Below are 17,410 nucleotides of genomic sequence, written 5' to 3'. Positions count from 1 at the left end.
ATTTCCAAGGTCTCAGCATTATAATAAAGAACTCTGAGAAAATAAACTTAGGAGTCAGATTCTACCCACCCTCCTCCTCCAAATTACAGGGAAGGTAGGCATGCAAAATGAGGAAGTAGCCAAACTATAGGCAAACTTGATATGTTTAGGAGAGGCAGCCTCTCTCTTTTCCTTCCACACTGTGTTAGACAGCTGCTGTCCTGCTGACAGGGATGACAGTAGGAATGGTAGAAAAAGTGCTTTTATTTACAGTGAGATTGAGGCTGTGTCATCTCCATGGCTGCTCTGTGGTATGCATCTGAGCAATGCCGAGGTGTGACTCAGAGAACAGAAGCAGTATCTGAGCCAGTTTATGCCAGTTGGATGCCCCCTCCATCACCACAAAGAGCACTGAGTATCTCTGTCAGAAGAAAGCTGTGTCAATTCTCGATGTGGCTTTTTTATAGGTCATCCCAAGATAAACGTCAAGATCAGGTTTGATGTTAAGGTTAGTAGGCCTGAGCTGAGACTGAAGAAGTGGAGTTTAATCCTTAACTTGCGGAAATAAAGATAGGAATCTGTTCTTACTGCCTTAATATTGGCAGAACAGATCAACTTTCTAGTAGCATCCCTATGAGTCATCAAGCAGACTACTGAAATAGTATTTATGTGGTTTCATAAATATTATTACAGCTCTTAAATTGAATAAATTTAAGAAATTACTTAGTCAAAACTAACACTTTTAATAACAATAACTCTTATTGGAGCCACTTAAATTAGAAAAAGGGAAAAGTTAATTCTATTTCAGCTACATAGTTTCACCCCCTTTTGCAGCAACTAGGAAAAAAAAGAAAAGAAAAAAGGCAAGCATGTAAGTGTTTCTGGGATGTTTGCAGACTCCCTGTTCATTCCAGTATGAAAGTACACTGCAAGCCAGGTCAGTAATTATCTGCCATTCTCAGCAATTTAGGAGGCAACAACAACTTGGCCTGACCTTGAGAGGAGCTGGAAGGGAACATCTTTGTTCATCCAGACGACTCCCCTGGAAACATAAAGTCACAGACAGTGAATCCTGTATTTCAGCATGTCTGTTTCACTTACCCTCTGTGTCCTTCTCCATATCCTCAATATGCATATTTTGTCCCTCTATAAAATCTTCCATTTTAAGCAAGTTTGGAAGATTCGAATAAAAGGAAAAGTGAAGCTAGAACTTGGCCAGTCCCCTAATCTGGCATTAAAATTGAAAAGCTATACTCAAGTTTATACCTCTTAAAAAGCAGACAGCCGGCAGATATTAAAAACAGTCTCCCAAACTGATGCTCTTACTCGATTCTCTAATCTCTTCTAGCTACGTTCCTTCCTATCCTAAGCAATAAAATGAAACAATGGAATGACTACGAGGTGGGTTGAAATAACAGGGCAAAAGGCTACTGGCTGCCTAGTTTCTTCCCAAATCAGGAACTGGCATTCAGACTTGAATCTCCTCCTTAAGGTTATTCCATTCTCTGCCTCCTCACCATGGCAAAGTAGCTCTCTTCCACCCCACCTCAGCAGCAGAAGCACATGAGAATAGGACAATTTTAGTGAGGAGAGCCCCAACACAGACTGAGCAGAGGCCCAGAGCAGAAGATATGAGGGTCAACAGGCCATACTCCAAGTGGGCATCACAGACAGAAGAGTAAGAAACAGAATTTGCATCATCAGATAGGAAGGTGAGGACCAGGATTTAAAACGTAGGTTTCTCTTACACACAGTACATGAGTATTCAACTACTGTCACCTAAATCTTGTAACTCTCATGATGGGAGATGGTGCTGAGACTACATTTTTATATACCATCAGTGACTGCCATGGCTAATCAGGGATTCCGGACAGGATAAGCAGCTCTTGACTTTGTTATGAAAATAAGCAGGATTGGATTTATAATAGCCATGCCTATGCACATATGCTACAGTGGAACAAGTTTGTCAACTAGATTCTGGTAGAAACAGGTAAATCTCAGAGGAGCTCTACAGTGGAGACTTAGGAGGCTCAGGAACAAAAGTTTTGGACAACACTCCAGCTGTACAGAGTGCAAAACCTGCTAGCATACTACCACTAAAACTGAGCAACAGCAACCTTACTACTGAGGATTCATAATAATCAGAATGCTCTTTGCAGGAGCAACAAAAGAAAAAAAAAGAAAGAAAAAAACCCCAACACATCTACTTCACATCAAAACAAGGTTTTAGGAAAATGAGAAAGTTTATTAAAAGAACCTAAGAAGGAGCCATAAAAAAACCTAAACCTTCATGAAATCATGAGGAGCCAGACCTTGAGTACACAACAAATGCTTAAAACCTTTAAAATACTCTTAGAAACATCAGAAGTAAACCACACTCCAGAGTAAGGGAGACCAGTAATAGATGCATGAGGTCATTCTTCAGAAGTCTGAAGTTGAGTTCAATCACAAAAAGTAGCAATAAGAACAAATTTTAATTAGTTAAATACAGAAACACAGCAAAGTAAGCGAGGAACAATGAGCAGATAACAAAAAACAAATTATTTTCCTTAGCTCTACTAGGAAAAAGAAGCTTCACATGTTATCTAAAGGGTAGCACAAGATCAAACTACAAAAGCTGAGTTTCAAGACAGTTATATACCCTCCCCCAAAAAATTGTTTTCCTTTTCTATTTTCAACAATGGAGACTAAACAAATACTAGGCTGAAAACATTCTTCATAGGAAAACTTAAGAATGTATGTTTTGAATTGTGATGTCAGTAGACAGCATTGACAAAATGAATAACCAATTACCAGGATGTGGTGAGTTGTGAAATTAAGATGGAACACAGGTTGACAAGTGATCTTTATCTTTTGCAGAAATACTTAGTAACCATTTTGCATTTAGGGAAGTTGTAAAGGTGAAAAAGTTGAGTTAATGGAATGTAAGTGCTAAAAAGCGTTTTGTTGATGTGGTCTCGAGTTTCAGTTCTCAACCTACTGAGCTGAGGTTCACAAGGAAGACCAGGTTGTGAAACAGGGATTTGGAAAAGGGACAGAAAGTCCTGTCACTACCAGAAAGTCCTGTGCACTGTCAAAACAGGACTGATCCAGGACGGACACATAGGTACAAAACAGCCACAGACTTCCACAACAAACTGTGGGAAGTACTAGGACAGAAATGGAGATTGGGAAACTGCAATCTTCTAATATTTCTCTCTCCTTCCTTCGCATTTTTGGCAGATCTGATAACTGCAAGAATTTTCCAGTTTCAAAGGAGGTCCAAGTAGGAGACCAGTATCTCAGCAAGCCTGAGGGAAAACTTTCTGGGCTGCTGTAATGGAGCTCTGTATCAGAGCCTCTACAGAGAGCAAAGGAATGTACCAGCACATTCCATGACTCTGCACTGTTAAGGAAACTCCTGGTAGCCTGGAAGCAGAAGACAAGTTTAAATCTACCAACCTCTCCTCTAGAGTGAAGCTTAAGGTAAGAATAATGAAACCCTAGGCTGTACAGTCCAAAGCTTTATTTTAAAGGGTAACCAGGACCACAGGAAACACGCAGCCTAAGTTGTTGAAGCGTCAAAGCATGGGCAGAACAACGGCTTGATGATCACTGTCATTCCTCAAAAGGGAGAGGAATAAACTGCAGCAGTCTCAGCCACCCCTTGAGACATCCTTTTGGTTTGATCTGGTTTGGCTTGCAGCACTGCCAGTTTCCCTGGATAGCTTACTGGAGGCTGGGAATCTTATATCAGTCTGGGAATCTCATATTCCCAAGGTCTTGCACAGGGGAAACACCTGGCCTGAGCAGGATGAAAGAATGAATGACAGAGAAAAAGGTGTCCAGACCCAGAGTCAGGGTCCAACATGGCATAACAATGCTATGATAATACACATATTTTATGGGGAAAGAGCAGTACCTTGAGGGGACTAGTTCAAAACAGACAACTTGGATACAAAAGGGGACACAGGGAAAAAAAAACCATGAAAGTACTTATGAGAAAACAAAACTGAATATGCAGAAATTGTAAGAATGCAGAACAGAGGGAGTGAAAAAAGCAGTCAGGTGAAGAGGGACTGGCTATGCAAACATATGAAGACCTGAAATATTTGAGCTTATTGGATGAAATAAAATTTCCCTGTTTTTCAATTGCCTGCACTGCAAAGCAATCTAGGAACAACACATTACTAAGTGTCCTTAACAGAGGGTATACTGTGACTTCACTAGATCTGTAAGCACAGAATGAAATTGCCAGTAGCCCACTTATTTCCAAGAAATGATTAATAAAATTGAAGAGAAAAATAAAAAGAAAACGAGAAAGAAAAAAAAAGGTAAACTTCTTTCCCAGATCTTGGGATTTGTTTCAGTGTAAAAAAAGAGTACAACTTTACCTGTTAATTTATCACAAAGAATGTGAAATGGCTATCCTAATTTTCAGTCCAATTATATTCCCATCCAATTGTTAAAGTACTCAATAATCAATTCTATCCTGAGGCTTTTTTGTTTTTATTTTACAGGAGAAATGTTCAAGTCTCCTGCTTTGGTTTTCACTCACTTTGATTGCTAACAAAAATCCCAGATTTCATTTTCAAGAATGATTCAACAAGTCTAAAGGATAGCCACAGTCAAATGGAAGGAAAGGGAAAGCAAAAACATAAGAGAATAAAAAATTAGTAAAAATCTAAACAAATATCACAACAAGTATTAGAATTTTTTTTCTTTTGGAAAACACTTAACTTTCAAAAAAAATCTGTTAAACAGCAATTATTGATTCTCCTAGTGCATGTTAGGTGACAAAACAAGCTTAAATAGAAAAAAAATGCAATAAAATCTTTATAATGAGCAGCTAAGAAAACACCATAGATGCAAAATTAGGCAGTCTGCATGCCTTGGAAATTCCCATCAGCTCCCTGTTATCTCTCTAACTAAAGAGGTGCAAATCCAGTCAGATTTTCCATATGGTAAACTGGGAGCTGAGAAACACTGACAATCTTAAGCACCAGTCTTCCACTGAGGAACACCTGGTAATGACTCTTCCTTATCCATATTTCAAAAGGCCTAGGAAGGACTGTCACAATCTTTGAATACGTGCTTGATTTAAAGTAGCACTGCTTGCTCAAGCTTACTTTCCTGCAGTTAAATGAGCCTGGCACACTTACAGAGCTTGCTATTCCAAAGCACGGAGAACACATCCCAAACATAGTTTGGATGTCAGTACAGTGGTTGCAAGGTCTCTGTCTGTCTGCACATGAATACATGGCAGATACACCTTCAGCCCCTCTCTCCCACACTCCTCCTCTCCAGTCTGCCAAAAAGTACTTCAGCCTCACAACTCTAAACTCAGCATTTTGCTGCTACCTTCCACCTCCTCATCTTTGTAGTCTCACTAAATTCTGGCAGTTTCCTCATATTCATAATTTGATCACCCAAATTCCAGAAAATAAGTTAAATGGTTTTGATAAGTTTAATTCCGGCACATAATAAAAGGCAGGGATTATGTGCCATGCTATGTATTATGTTAGGTCAAGGTTAATCACAGCACTTTAAAGAAGGTGCACCACTCAGAGAAAATACTGGTAACCTGCAAGGATGCTCTGAGAATACATAAACTGAAAAATCTGAAGACTTCGTTGTTAGATATTTTACACATATAACATATTACTGTTTCTTTCTCTGATACGGTAAAAGGGGAAAAACTTCAACTCCGCCCTGTTTAAAGTTTATAACACAATATATGCAGCTAAATGCATGTATTTCTGTGTAAGAATTAAGTCAGAGTCTTTCTTTCTTGCACAAGTTAAAGACAGGGCCTACAGTAGTTATTTATTAAACTGTCTGACCTTGCTAAATGCAGTTAGGTTAACATCCAATTAATCACCTGTCATTATATCTGCTACCCAGCAGAAGAGAGTTGCCTGAAGAAGATGCCAGAGATAACTTATTGCAACTTTGATTTTCTCTCAGAATCACTCTTCTGCAAAGAACAGACAGAATTGTAATAACCTGTGTCTATTGCTTCCATCATGCTGACTGGAAAAACGAACACAGAAAAATGCTTTTGAAATCCCATTGAAGAATAAGAGATTGAGCATAGAAGACTTAAACATTCTGTAAGCCCACAATAAATGACATTGTGAGTGAAGCAATAGGACAAATAGTAGCTGATTATTTGTTTGCTACAAAAAATTAAGAGACCTCAAAGGTTGACAGAATTACTTCTCCTTACCTGCATTTTTTCAATCATCTCAAACAAGTCCACAGTCTGTGAAAAGGAAAAGACAACAGAGAAAAATAATTTGACATTTGCAGAAGCTAACATTATCTTCTGTGGTAACCCAGATATTGAAGGAGCCAACAGATTCCTTCCATATTTTGTCAAAGAAACTACTTGTTTGCTGAAGACACGATGGAATTGTTCTTCCTTAATTGGTAGCATGGACAAAACAACTGGCCAAATTGTCTTCTGCTTGTGTTGCAAAAGCTTGACCAGAAACCTGGTCAGTCAGGTATCAGGAATTTCTCTCTTTCAATGGGTCAGATTGACTTGAGATAGAATGGCATAAGAACTGGTCAAATTAGCAAGTTTAGGATTCTCACAGAACGAGGCAATTATAGCTGTAAGACATACATGCCCACAAGCTTGATTTCAGACAATTCTTCTGCATACATAACTCAAAGCATACACCAGCCCTGAGCCAAACATGGACTGTTTTTACCTTGTTGGGGACAGCAGGAGTGAGGACACATGGAAAGCCTTCAGTGGGAGAGTCTATAACATCACTAAAACCCTGCACCGCCTCCTCAGACCTCCTGCAACAGACAGAGGCAGAAGAGGAAAAAAAAAAAAAAAAGAAAGAAAAAATTAACTTTGAAGAGAATTCAAGATGTCAGTGCTTGCCGGCAGTGCCTTCTTTGCCCTCTGCATACTATTCCTCTCCTCAGGCCATTTCTTGCCTATAAGGAAGCTGTCATTACCTGTGAGAATCCTTGAAGTGGCTGAATTTACCACTTGCCACTTTCAAACATTCTGGATGTAACAGCAAAAATTTTCTGGCTTCTGACTGCTCTGTCTCTGCTCACATACAATATTTTCCTCACAACTGTCATAGAAGTGCTGAATGATTTTTCTTTGCCAAGCTCCTCTTCTTCCATCATGGATTTGGAGCAGAATTAAGACATGTCTCGCGAGAAGCTTTGCAACCAGATCTCAAAACAGAACTGTATTAAAAAGGATGAAAGTAGTTCTGAACCACCGCTGAAATCAGCACCAAAAGGACAGCCCCAGCTGCCACAGCCTGGGTATTAATCTCAAAGACAGGAGCATAACAGAGATGGCACTAGAACAGAACCGATAACACCCCGCAGAGATGCAGGCACCGTTTTGTGTTACCACTGCTGGTACAGCCAGCAGGGAGATTAGGTGAGCTTTTGTCTGCACATCTGCTATGGAAAATATATTATTACTATGGTCCCTGCTGGAGCAGTAGTGTGTACAAACAGCGGCAGGACTTTATTTGATTTCATAGAAAAGAAAATAAAAAGAAACACAAACACTGCACTGTAGAAGACATATTTAGCATTGCCCACAGCACTACAGTCAGTCTCACTGCCAGCTGCACCTCTCCTACTGTTACTTTATAAACATTCCACACCTCTCACAGTTTTTACTAGCAGTCACAACTGGGGCTAAGTCATGGTGAAAGACACATAGGTAGAGCTGGGAACTAAGCACAAGTTTACAGGAGACAGGACTCACCCACTTTGTAATGAAATCATGAATATGATTGTTAGGTGGTCACAGAATCACAGAAGGGTTTGGGTTGGAAGTGACCTTAAAGATCGTCTAGTCCCAACCCCTCTGCCAGATGTCACCTACTACATCAAATTGATTGCTCAGGGCCCCATCCAACCTGGCCTTGAACACTTCCAGGGGTGGGCTATCCACAGCTCTGGGCAGCCTGGTCCAGTGCCTCTGAGTAAAGAATTTCTTCCTAACATGTAATATAAATCTCTTCTCCTGTAGTTTAAAACTGTTCCCCATCATCCTGTTACTACATGCCCTGTAAAAAATCACTCCCCCTTTCTAATAAGCCCCTTCTAAGTATTAGATGTTCTTCTTTATGCTGAACAACCCGAGCTCTCTCAGCCTGTATTTGTAGGAAAGCAGCCCCAGCCCTCAGAACACCTCTGTAGCCTCCTCTAGACCTACTCTATCAGGTTCACATCTCTCTTGTGCTGGGGACCCCAGAGCTGGATGCAATATTCCACATGCGGTATCACAAGAGCAGAGTAGAGAGTGCTGGCCACTCCTCTTGTGATGCAGCCCAGGGAATGTTTGGCTTTCTGGGCTGTAAGTGCACACTGCAGGCTCACGTCCAGCTTTTCCTCTACCAGAACCCCCAAGTCCTTCTCCACAGGGCTGCTCTCAATGAGCTCATTTCCCAGTCTGTGCCCATGTCTGGGATTGCCCCAAACCAGGTGCAGCACATTGCACTTGGACTTGTTGAACTTCACACGGGACCACCACTTGTCAGGCTTGTCCAGGTCTCTCTGGATGGTCCCTTCTTCTGTTTTGTCAACCACACCCCTCATCTCTGTGTCATCTGCAAACCTGCTGAGGGTGCACTCAGTCCCACAAGGCTGATAATAATCCTAAAAGGCAATCAAGAATTGCTGTCCTGTAACTATTAGATGCATGACTGCTGCTGCTTCCATGCTGATAGTGGCCATGCAGACCCTTGCTTTGAAAGCAGTGGCTACATTCCCTCTCGTATATTTCTGTAATCTTGAAACTACTCTGTCACAAGCTCCAAGAATCCTAATGCTCACCAGTTCTCTGAGAATTCACAATTCATTTTAGTGGCTCAATGGCATAATGTAACTTGCATATAGGCTCATCTACATAAAATAGCACAATGCTTCCATCCCACAAATTTCTCCTGAAATTCAAATGAGAGAGATCTGTATAATGCATCTAGAAATTAATGCCATAACATGTCTGGGAGGGAAGACGTAGGAGTTAGTCTTGACAACCTCAAATAAATATTGAAATAGTTCGATGGCAAATGTATTTTAAATTAATATTAATACTATACTAATACATGCTTTATTTATCATCTTATTCATTTACTTGAAGAATGTTTGAGATGAGCAAAATTTCTGCCCAAGGCAGTACCTGAAACATTTTCCCTGTCTCTTAAAAATCTGAAGTTTCTGTTCTGTAAGCCCTAAAAAGGCACAGGTTTAATTTGATAAATTCTCATTTTCAAAAAGAAGTGTAACAATAGAACCTTTTTTGCAACTAGATGTCTTGGGGCCTTGATGCATGCTAGTGTTTTCTTTGGCATGCCACTGAGGTGAATGCTGAATCATTCAGAGGAGTTAAATACACACTTGCATCATGGAAATCTGGCAGCTCCTACATGGTCAGTGTGGCCAATCCTGCCCCTGTCTTCTCACATAAATTCATCTCAACACTCTGGACTGACTGGAAAACTTTGGGCAGAAACTGTTCTTTACCATTGAATCCTAGCACAGTTCTATTGCCCAAATGAGTCCAGTAGATGACAAAATCACCAGTCTTACTGTAGATTCAGAGATGTTCACAGTTCTGTAATTATCCCAAATTAGGAACACTCCGTGGGCCTTTGAAAATCCAAGAGAATGCCTTAGATTTTACATTATCCTTTATAAAATATCACAAAAATTTGGGGCTATTATAATTATCTCTTTAAAGTCCATATTCAATTTCTGGAACTTTGAACTTCTGGAATGAAAAGCACTAGACTGTATTACAAAAAGTATTACATACTTCTTTTCAAATTGGAACTTCAAACTCTGTGACCACAGAAAAGAACAACATCATCCTTCTGAAAAAGGAAAGCAATTCTGAAGATTGGGAGAGAAATATTTATGTGCAAATGTATACTTGCTGAAGTATATTTTATTATTCCTTTATTCCTAGGAAATTACAATAAGGGGAAGCATAGGGCCTAGAAAATGCTGAAGGCTAAACCAGGATTTTGCTAGTGACTGTAACCAGTGCATTAATTTCAAGCAATCAAACTAAATGTAGGTACTGCTGATCCACTGATAAATTCCACTGTCAATTCTGAAATGGAACAAGAACCGTTGAAGATCTCTAAGCCACTACAACTCTGCTCATGCCTTGTATTCCTGTCTTGCAGCATCCTCTGCTATTTCAGCCATAAGATCTCTCTACCCAGCTTTCAAAATCATTGCTATCTGCTGTAGCCGAGCCAGTTCAATAACCAAGTCAATGCAAGTATTTGCTCTAAGAAAAACACAAATTGGACAGAATTTCATACACACTTTCATAAATATTCCAGAGCAAATGGGGATTTGTTGCACTCTAAAAGGCAAGTGCCCCAAATCCTCAGATAACTGTTTTCCTGAAAGTTCACAGGGAAGCAGGTGTATAGCTGTTGTAAATATTCTGCTAATCTGGAAGCCTTCCACTAGGAGAAAGACCACAGCATGATTTGTAGCTATCTATGGAACAACAGTCAGTATAGCAACTGGTGTCCCAGCCTGATAAGAGTTTCTTGCAGGGAGACACTAATATGTTTTTTAAATCCCTCACTAGAAGGGACAGGCAATTTGAAAGAACTAAAGGTAATGTGAGACAAGAACAGACCTGAAATACTCATATGGAAACCACTTCTCTTGAGCAACAGCTTCTGATGTTTCAGTCCCTTGTTTCGGCCTTAGAGACATGCATTTGCTTTAACGCATACAATTGTTAGCTACTTGGTGGAAACATGACACGAATAGCCCTACTCTCAGAACACCTGTACAGTATGAAATTTGCTTACACATGGATTCCTAGAGCTCAAGAGAAGGAATTACTGAAGCTAGGAAAAGGAAGCTATCATTACAGATGAGAGGCAGTTTGTTCTTAGCTGGCCACAAACTTTCTGCCCAGAGACTCTGACTTCCAGTAAGGAACCTCTCTCCCACCCACGCTCCCCTCTGGCTGCTGAGCAGCTCCCGTGGAAGCCATCGCTCCCTCTCATAGGCAGCCTGTGCTCAGGACTTCGTGCACCCACAAAGAGGTGGGCAGGGCAGCGGGAGGGCCCGGAGAACCTCGCCAGATCTCCTTGCAGGGCAGGAGAAAGGAGAACTCCAGGGGGAAATTAATCTTGCCATCCAACCCGCACTCCCACCTCCTGAGAAGTCCCAGTAGGAGAGGTCCCACGCTCCCAGGACGGCAGGAGAAAGCCTACCGGCCCTCCCTCCCTTTTTCCTTCCAGGGAGAGGCGCACCCGCGGCCGCCCCACGGCCCGCCTCCCCCGGCCGGAGCGGGGCCGGGAAGGATCGAGGGAGGGAGCGAGGGCCGGGCCCACAGCCAGACCCGGACCTGCCGGGCTGGGCACGGCCATCGCCTTCCCCCTCCCCGGTTCTCCGCCTTTCCAGCCAACCCGCGAGGGCTCTTCCTGCTGCTCCAGCACTGCGATCCTAACGCCGGCAGCCGCTGCCCTGCCCCGTCCCCGGGTTGCCCGGGAAAGGCAGGGCCCCAGGCCCCACTGCCGCCGGCAGCGGTGCCGGTACCTACCCTCCGCTGGCTCCGGCAAGGACGCCGTGCTCCCGGGAAAACATGCTGGACTGCTCCGCTGAGTCAGCTCCCGGGTTCCCTCCTCGGGAGCTTGCTCTCCCCCGGCCTCGCCATGAAGAAGGGCACAGGCTCCCTCCCGGCCCCCTGCGAAGCCGCGGCTCCCGCCCCCACCCCTCCTCTTCCTCTCGGGCCAGGATTCACTGGATAGAAAGGGAAGGGACCCGCACGGCCGGGACCGGGCCCGGCGGGCAGCGGCCCCGGAGAGCACGGAGGGAAGGAGGAGGAGGAGGGATGGAGGACGAGGAGACAAGGGGGGATGGGGTGATGGCTTCTGCCCCTCCTCCGCTGTGGCAGAGCGGTTCCCCCCGGAGCCCCCCGTTGTGGGAGCCCATGGATTGAGCACAGCGTGCAGGAGCAGCTGCTGGGACAGCCGAGCCGGGGACGCTGCTCTCCAGGTTATCCGTGAGGGTAACACAAGCACAGGGACAACAGAGGGGTTTCACTTATTCAACTCTGCTGTGGAACAAGATCACGTCTTCAGGCTCTCAGTATCCAGTAAGGAAAGTGAGCATCAAAGCAGTTCTCCACAAATCCCATTTTTTTAAAGGGAAGGCTAGGAAGATACTAAATCCACTAAATCCAAATCTGTGTCATTTGGACCTGACATACATCAAGTACAGCAAAGATTTGTCTCTGCACCCCTTATGAAATAGTTTAGCATTGATGCAATGTTAAACTAGGGAAGCTCAATTTTTCAGGGGTCACAAATGCCTTAACTGCGTGTATTTCCATTCACTCATCAACAGTTTCACTCATCAACAGATTGTCATTCCTGATAAAAAAAATGAGCATGAGAACATGGTCTGCTATAGAAAGAATATTAATATACCTGTGCTTAAATGAGAACACAGAGTTCTTCTGGACATGTATTTTTTTCTTGTGCTTCTCAGTTTCATTCCACAGGATGATGTCATGTATTCTCTTTACATCAAGACCTATAAAAACAGCAGCTACAACCTTATGCCAAATGTCAGCCTCACACTGGGTTTTTTCTAACTAGTGAAGGGGACATAAGGAAACACAGAACAAGAGACAGAATTTGCCAGAGAGCTAGGAAAAGATGTAAAGGAAGAGTGCAAACAGTATGCAGGCAGACCAGACAGAAAATATGAACTAGCAGATAGAGATGGAGGAAAAAAGAAAAATGCAGAGAGCAAGCAGTTACTTCAAAGTTTTGGGGATGAATGTATCATTTTCATCCTAATGCTTCCTATAAATTCTACTCTTGAAATACCTGGATAGAAATGATTATGGGGTCTTCAATGATCTGTGGGTGGGTATAGAGACTGTAAGGAGTAAGGAATCAAGATAGGTAACGACTTTGAATGGACAAAGAAAAGGTCCACTTGCTGTTTTTAATAACTTGCATGGAGCCAAGATGACTCAATTTCCTTTTGTCGACCTCTTGTAATTCCCCAGAAGATCTGATGCTGGAGCATGGGCCAATTCATACATCCTCACTCCAATTCAAAAACTTCCTAAATGGACCCAGGGCACTGAATAGAGCAGCTGCTCTCTGCACAAGCAGGTCTTACTCATTCACCTGAATCTCTGAGTAGAGATGTGACTGGACCAAGGCAAAAAGCCAAGCTTGCCATTTCTGCTGCATCTAGGAAGGAGGAAGAGACATTATTTTTTGCTGTTAGAGAGGGCTGCCAGCAGTAACTACTGCCCTCCCCCATCTCAGGGTCATTATCAGCAGTGCTATCAAGCCTGGCCATGGTGAAAGCAAAGCATACAGAGAGGCTCAGGTCTTTCTGCTATTCTTGTTCTTCGGCAGCTTGCCACTACAGACAAGAGACAACTTTGTTCACATACAAAACCACACTGAGCTCAGCTTTCATTTAGCTGCCTCACAGCTTTACCTAACCTTCAATGCAACTCCAGTTGTGTACAAAGCCCTCAACATGCTTAAGCAAAACAGCAAACAATTATTAAATACCCTAATTACTGTTCTAATTAGCTTCCTTTAGCAATAGCAATATGAATAAATCACATGTAAGCAAATCATAGGACAACTTTCTGTTCCTCAACTTACAATCAAGCTAACGATTGTTACTATTTACCCTGCTGATGCAAAAATATTACCTATTATAAGCCTTCTGTTGTAGTAAGTAGATTCAGCTCCTATTAATACTTGTGTCCTTATATGACTAATTCAGTGTACTTACAGTCTCAGATTTTAATCCCTATATGTGTCCATACTTGCACATTATGCATTTTATAGTTACGGTGTGGTTTAGAGACTGGCATATAAGTTTTTGTTCTTTCAGGTATCCTTGTAGGCACATTAATATATGTATTACAGTAATTGGTGTCCATGGCTTTTGCTATGTATTTTCCCAGTTTTTGTTAGCAGATTTTTTCAATGTGTTTCATTTCATTAGCATTTTATCTTGCTCACATAGGAGAAGCCTGTATTAGCTGTAACACAGAAACTGGTCCCTGCAATTCTGTTAATTGAGTCATTGTAAGAACATCAGCAGCTCCACAGAAGCTGCGCAGTACCACATAAACACAGCAGTATATCCTTCAAGGGTAAACTCTTCAGGGCAGAATCCGTATTTTTTAAAGTTTTACTTCAATATGACACAAACTCAAAGCTGCATCCATAGAAAGAAACACACATGTTTTCACATCAGCTGTTTCCACAGATCTATGCACAGAGCTTCTAAATATAGCACCGGGTGTGCACAGACAGCACCTCCCGCAGCGCACTTGGACTCCTCATTTTATGTCCACGACTGACATAATCAGGGTGGGATTTCTTTGAGTCTGGGCAGACCTTCTCTCATGCCCCTCCATGCCTTTAGTTTGTTTCATTTCCTACGCAGACATCCTCTCTCCCCACCTCCACTCTCCCTTTCTCTCTCTGCAACTGCTTCTCTACACAATGCAGAATAGCATAATGTCTTTTAAAAAGCATACACTTTCCCTGATGAGGCTGAAACTGCCCCAAACTCTATCCATTACACAATGCCACACAAGCAGCAGAGATCTGGATCAACCCTCCCCCGCCTATCTTTGCTCCCATTCCTTTTAGATGCAAAATATTTTTAATTGGCATTGCAAGCAAGATGAGAATAAAAGCAGCTAAGCTGTTCATCCCCTACCTGAGCAAGGATCTCTCATCCCCAGCTGGTGAGCAGATGGAGACAGAGAACCCAGCTGCTCTCCTTTCCTTGCACTATCAATTATTCACGTAGGTTGCAGTGTCCTCCCTCTCCCTCCCTCCCTTTCTCTTCCGCTGCCCCCACCTGCAGCTGAATGGAGATCGAGCAGGTCGGTGCTGTCACACTTGAAACTAGAGATCATTGTCGATTGAACAGCCAGCCTGTGGAGCAGCTGTGCTCTTAACAGAGAAGATTTGCCCTGGCAGAAGGGTACAGACTGGCAGCTCCAGAGGTGGAAGGCAGGCAGCTCTGTACATCCACATCCTGCTCTCTGCGCTTCTAATCTCAGACCTGCAGGGATGACCTTTAAAAATGAAAGAGGGTTTTTTGGTTTTGTTTTTATTTTGGTTTTTTTGTTTTCTTGGGTTTTTTTTTACCACAGAAAACACATCTTTCTAGTCCTCTCAAGTATAATGACAGCTATTTGGTGACAGCAAACTGGGTCATGCCAATTCATGTATATAGATCAGAGTAGGAAGGGAAAGTAGAAGAATAGAAAAAGCTGAAACATGATTACATAGTACTGATTTAGACCCATAGCAAAGGCACTGGGAGAGGATCATTTAAGGGGACAGGATGACATGGTACTTTCTGTAAATGCTTTTGGTAATCATGAGTCATGAGATTGACCTGTGGGTTGGAATGATTTTTCAGTCACAATTTTTGTAGATAATTAAAGGATTCTTACATGGTACCAGTCTTAGACAAAGGTAAAAAGAGTTCTGGCAGACCTAGGTCAAGGCATTTAAAGCATTTTGCCTTTGTAGAGGGCTACTGCCCACAACTGGGTGAGTCTTCTAGATCTGTCTCACAGCAAAATTAGGTTGAAATCCCAGGACAAATTAACTGCTCCATTTTGCACTGGAGTAGCTCACCCTGAACAATCCCATCAGTTTGCTGGGAACCCTCCTGATGTGTCATCTCAAATATCACAGTAATTTGTTCTGTTAATTCTTCCCATGACCATAGTTGTGCCAGAGTCACCACAGAGACAAATAAAAAAACCAACAGTCCAGAGTGCTCAAACAGTAGGTCATCATGGCTTTTCTGCCCTATTTGACTTTTCCCATCTTTTGAAAAAAATGTCTGCAGAAATTTTACCAAGCAGTGAAGAGTTTCCTGAAATTACATTAAAAATAAAGTGCCTAATAGAAAATGTTGGTATGGCAACTACAGTTATGAGTGAAACTCCTGAAAACCAGCAACTCTTTTTAAGAGGGTACTGTGATTGCTTTTAATTATCTTATTGTTTTCAAAACTTTACAGATCAAGCTTTGTCAAGCATTTCTCCACAATTCTGCAGGCTGGAAATGTTTTAATTTAAATTAAGAAAAAGTCATCACTGTTTGGTTTTCATGTGAGCATTGGAACCACCAAGTTCTATGCATGGAATAACAACAAATTTCCCAAAGATTTGCTTTGTGCACTTGTTCCAGGTCCAAGAACTCTAATTGAGCCTGCTGGAGCACTTACAAGACCCTTCTCTTGTGCTGGATCTTTGATGAGGCTCACTTTGGAACTTTCCTCTCCTTTGGATCTTTTTTCCTGGTTGACCATTTTAATTAAATTTAAAGGAGCCTTTTCTCTGAGATAACAAAAAAAAAAAAAAAAAGGCTCATTGAGATAATTATCAAAGCGATAAATATCAAATTATCAGAACATAATTTAAAGAAAATTATCAAATAAAAAAATTTTCCTTGAGACCTTGATATCCTAATTTTGGTAAAAGAGATCTGTTTCTGAGGTTAAAAAGGAACAATGGTATACAGGCACAGACAGACTGTTAAAAGTAAGTTTTATATCCAGAAAAGTAGACTAAGAACAAGACATGGTAAAACTCAATAAAAGTAAGAAAATCAGCATTGCAAATATTAGAAAAGCAGTCATTTTTTGGTTTTTCAGTTAGCAGCAAATATTAATACTTGTGCATCTACGTACAGATACAGAAGCATAGATTTATGCATTTTTTGCAGAATATTAGACTCTTACTGGACTAATTGTATAACTATTTTGATATCTTACTATTTAGTATTATTCATATTATATACTATATATACAATTTATATACTGCACACAATTTAGTATTATATACTAAAAATTAGTATTATTCAAAACTTGATCAATAACATCCTGCTCTTTATACAAGTCTTTAAGTCACCCTTAGATTAAAAACTGACTGGGTCTTCCCATATGTCTGTAAAGATTGTAGAAGAAATTGTTTCCATATAAATACGAACACTTCCCACTTCCTTGCCACCTTTATTTGCATATCTCACAATGCATCACTGATACTGGTTCCCATTATTACCACTGCTCCACATAAGGATAAACTGGCACAGAGATACTAACACTCACTGTCACCCAGGGCCACAGAAAGGAAACAGAGCTCTGAGTCCATCTGTACAGTTGTACAAAGAGCTTGAGATGCCTCCATACCACAGGAGAGCCCCACTTGGATCAGCCAGTGGGTCCAGGTGATGTCCTGAATGCCAGTGCTGATGCAATGAAGGGGACAGGAACAAGTGGCTGATGGAAAACGGATATGGCAGGACTCCTTTGCAAGCAACTAAATTTTAAACTGGCCCATGACATCAGTGCAGCATCAATCTCTCAGCAAGGCCCTTAGAGGATAACTCAGTTT

General features: G+C 41.7%; 1 protein-coding gene across 14 annotated transcripts in view; it reads right to left on the bottom strand.

Annotated features, from left to right (window-relative positions):
- LOC128803567 (rap1 GTPase-activating protein 1-like) overlaps window positions 1-14,915 on the bottom strand; it is a 43,742-nt gene extending 28,827 nt beyond the window's left edge. For 4 of the 14 annotated variants that reach the window (XM_053970668.1, XM_053970664.1, XM_053970665.1 and 1 more), the window contains exons 1-5: window positions 13,140-13,295; window positions 12,426-12,531; window positions 6,678-6,771; window positions 6,188-6,223; window positions 974-1,021 (exon numbers count right to left, since the gene is read on the bottom strand). In XM_053970668.1, the coding sequence (XP_053826643.1) occupies window positions 974-1,021; window positions 6,188-6,223; window positions 6,678-6,771; window positions 12,426-12,531; window positions 13,140-13,278 (423 nt within the window). In that variant the 5' untranslated portion in view covers window positions 13,279-13,295. Of the gene's footprint in view, window positions 1-973; window positions 1,022-6,187; window positions 6,224-6,677; window positions 6,772-11,147; window positions 11,505-11,536; window positions 12,379-12,425; window positions 12,532-13,139; window positions 13,298-14,709; window positions 14,791-14,853 lie in introns of those variants that run through there. The other 10 variants (XM_053970663.1, XM_053970669.1, XM_053970667.1 and 7 more) reach the window with 9 other exon arrangements.
- Between the last annotated feature and the right edge of the window lie 2,495 nt (window positions 14,916-17,410).

The sequence above is a fragment of the Vidua macroura genome, chromosome 2 (genome assembly GCF_024509145.1).
Source record: "Vidua macroura isolate BioBank_ID:100142 chromosome 2, ASM2450914v1, whole genome shotgun sequence".
Lineage (NCBI taxonomy): Eukaryota > Metazoa > Chordata > Aves > Passeriformes > Viduidae > Vidua > Vidua macroura.
This window is presented reverse-complemented; position numbering and strand designations above follow the sequence as displayed.